At 51.2% G+C, this 2,397-nt stretch overlaps 1 protein-coding gene across 1 annotated transcript in view; it reads right to left on the bottom strand.

Moving 5' to 3' along the window:
- Positions 1-397: 397 nt before the first annotated feature.
- LOC104279595 (class E basic helix-loop-helix protein 40-like) overlaps positions 398-2,397 on the bottom strand; it is a gene marked incomplete at its 5' end in the record, with an annotated part of 2,668 nt that continues 668 nt past the window's right edge. Inside the window, 3 exon segments of the mRNA XM_009876930.1 lie at positions 398-666; positions 669-1,244; positions 2,283-2,397. The exon segment at positions 2,283-2,397 is cut by the window's right edge and continues 1 nt beyond it. Coding sequence (XP_009875232.1) covers positions 398-666; positions 669-1,244; positions 2,283-2,397 — 960 coding nt within the window.

Below are 2,397 nucleotides of genomic sequence, written 5' to 3'. Positions count from 1 at the left end.
CCTTCTTTTTTTTGCTTTTGGAAGTAGTTCTGAATGGCTAACCTTGGCACATCCTTCATCCTTCTCCAAGCTACCTGACAAGTCAGAGAAAAGGGGATTTAGCTTCCTATGCGCAGTGAACCTCATCCCCACACCTCAGTCTTCCCAAATAAAAAAAGGTAAAACAACCCAAACCAAAAAAAAAAAAAAAAAAAAGGAAAAAAGGAAATAAACTAAAAGTCACACTGCGCTTAGTCTTTGGTTTCCAAGTTCAAAGGAGGAATCTGCTTCAAAGCTTGAAGCAGAGCCGAGGAGTCGATGGGGGAATGGGCCGGTACGGGAGAAGGGAGTCTCTGGGGCATCAGCAGAGGCGGGGAGATTTTGTCAGGAAGGAAATAAACTAAAAGTCACACTGCGCTTAGTCTTTGGTTTCCAAGTTCAAAGGAGGAATCTGCTTCAAAGCTTGAAGCAGAGCCGAGGAGTCGATGGGGGAATGGGCCGGTACGGGAGAAGGGAGTCTCTGGGGCATCAGCAGAGGCGGGGAGATTTTGTCAGGGTTCATGAACCCCGTGAGCGCGGCGGCGGAGGCCGGGAGGCTGGGGTACAAGACAGGGACGGACGCCGGGTACCAGCACTTCTCCAGCATGGGCAGATAGGCCGTTGCGGACGGTGGGATCAAGTAGAAATAGGCTGGTGAGCGTGGGGGCCCAGGAAGCCGCTGGAAGGGCCCATCATGTCGCTGCCAAAAGGGCCCTCGTCCTCCGGCGACTCCAGCCTGCTCCTTTTGGCCGGTGGGTCCTCAGTCTCTTGCTTAATCGAGCTTATTCTCTCCTGGACAGCGTACTTGAGTTCGGTATCCTTTTTGAAATACTGCTGTTCGGATTTGGAGTCACTTTTCTCCAGCTCGCCCCCGTACCCGCGGTCCTTGTCGGTGTCGCTGCCGCTCTGCTCCCCGCTGGAGTGAGCGAATGTCCTCTGGATCACGGGCACGCAGTTCTTCCCGTGGCCTTCCGCTGCTTTGGTCAAGGAGACGGGCTTCTCTTTCAGGTCCACCATTTTAGGAGGGATATCTCCGGACTTGCGGCCGGCTCCGCCCTGGAGCACCTCGGAGGCCATGCGGTGCAGATGGTTGACCAGCTGGGATGACTTGAGGTCCTTGCCGTTCTCGTGCTTTGCCAGGTATTGCAGCATTTCCTTGGCACACATCTGGAAACCGGATCGAAACATTTCCTGGCTGGAGTCGAGGTTTCGCGACGACAGGTCACCTGAGGAAACATTAACAGAAAGAAATTAAAAATTAACAACGCGCTAAATAGCTCCATCGCCACCTTTGGGGCGGGTATTAAACTTGGGTTACAGCCCAGCTGGGGAGGTGGAACCCGATGGTCAACCCGAACCGCACAGACATCCCCCCCTTTCTGTTTCCATCTGAACGTCCGTCTGTCCCCTGTCACGTAGCGGCTTTACGCTATTTTTCCAGTTCTCTATTTACTGCCCGTGCCACCTTCAACAAGTGCTGAAGCACGGAGTGAGTCAAGCTGGTGCGTTCTCTGGGAAACACCCCAGGGAAGGCAGCAAGCACCTCGCCCTCCACCTCCGGGCACGAGAGCTCCCGGAGCTCCCCGCCAGCAGCTCTGCCAACCTCGGGCGACCGAGCTTCAGCCTAAAGCTCTACTGCACTCCCTGTGGCTGTCGGAGTAGTGGAAGGCTCTTCAGAAAAAAAAAAAACCAACACAAAACCCTCTAAATTTTACTTTATCAGATTCACGTGAGCGCCACATGTGAAAACAGAAGGAGGAAGTGCCTCTAAAGCGTGATGGGCTGATAAACCGGGTCCCCTCTTTGCCTGCAGAACACAGGCTAGCTCCTTTATAAAGAGACCCAAAAAACACGTGTATGAAAAGCATATTTGCATGTGTTTGCAGGAAAAAAAAAAAACAAAAACACACCCAAACAAACAAATCTGGGTTTGATCCAAAGCTCAGCAACATGACCGGAAAGATTCATACGGCTTTGGGGAGAACCGCACAGCAAGCCCGGGCTTCGAACAAAACTACTTAAAATCCAATTTAGTCAAAACAACTCCACGGGGCACTCTACACTGACCATATTAAGAAATAGATATCTTTTTTTTTTTTAAAAAAGCTCATAAGCAAAGCGAGAGAAAACAACAGCGATTAAAGGCAAGAACTCCTGCCTCCTCCCTCCTCAGGAACAAAGTGTCACAACTGCATTTCAAAGACTCCGAGAGAAAGTCCGTCAGGCACACGCAGGTTCTCACACGACACGATTTGAATACTCACCCGCTTGTAAACCGTTCTGCAAAGCAATTATTTTCTGCTGCTGCTGCTCAATGAGATTGGTCAGTGCTTTCACATGCTTCAAGGTGAGCTCGAGAACCACAGCCTTCTCCAAGTG

This window comes from Apaloderma vittatum, unplaced genomic scaffold (genome assembly GCF_000703405.1).
Source record: "Apaloderma vittatum isolate BGI_N311 unplaced genomic scaffold, ASM70340v1 scaffold30639, whole genome shotgun sequence".
NCBI lineage: Eukaryota > Metazoa > Chordata > Aves > Trogoniformes > Trogonidae > Apaloderma > Apaloderma vittatum.
Note: the sequence above shows the minus strand (reverse complement) of the source record. Positions and strands in the feature narration are given on the sequence as shown.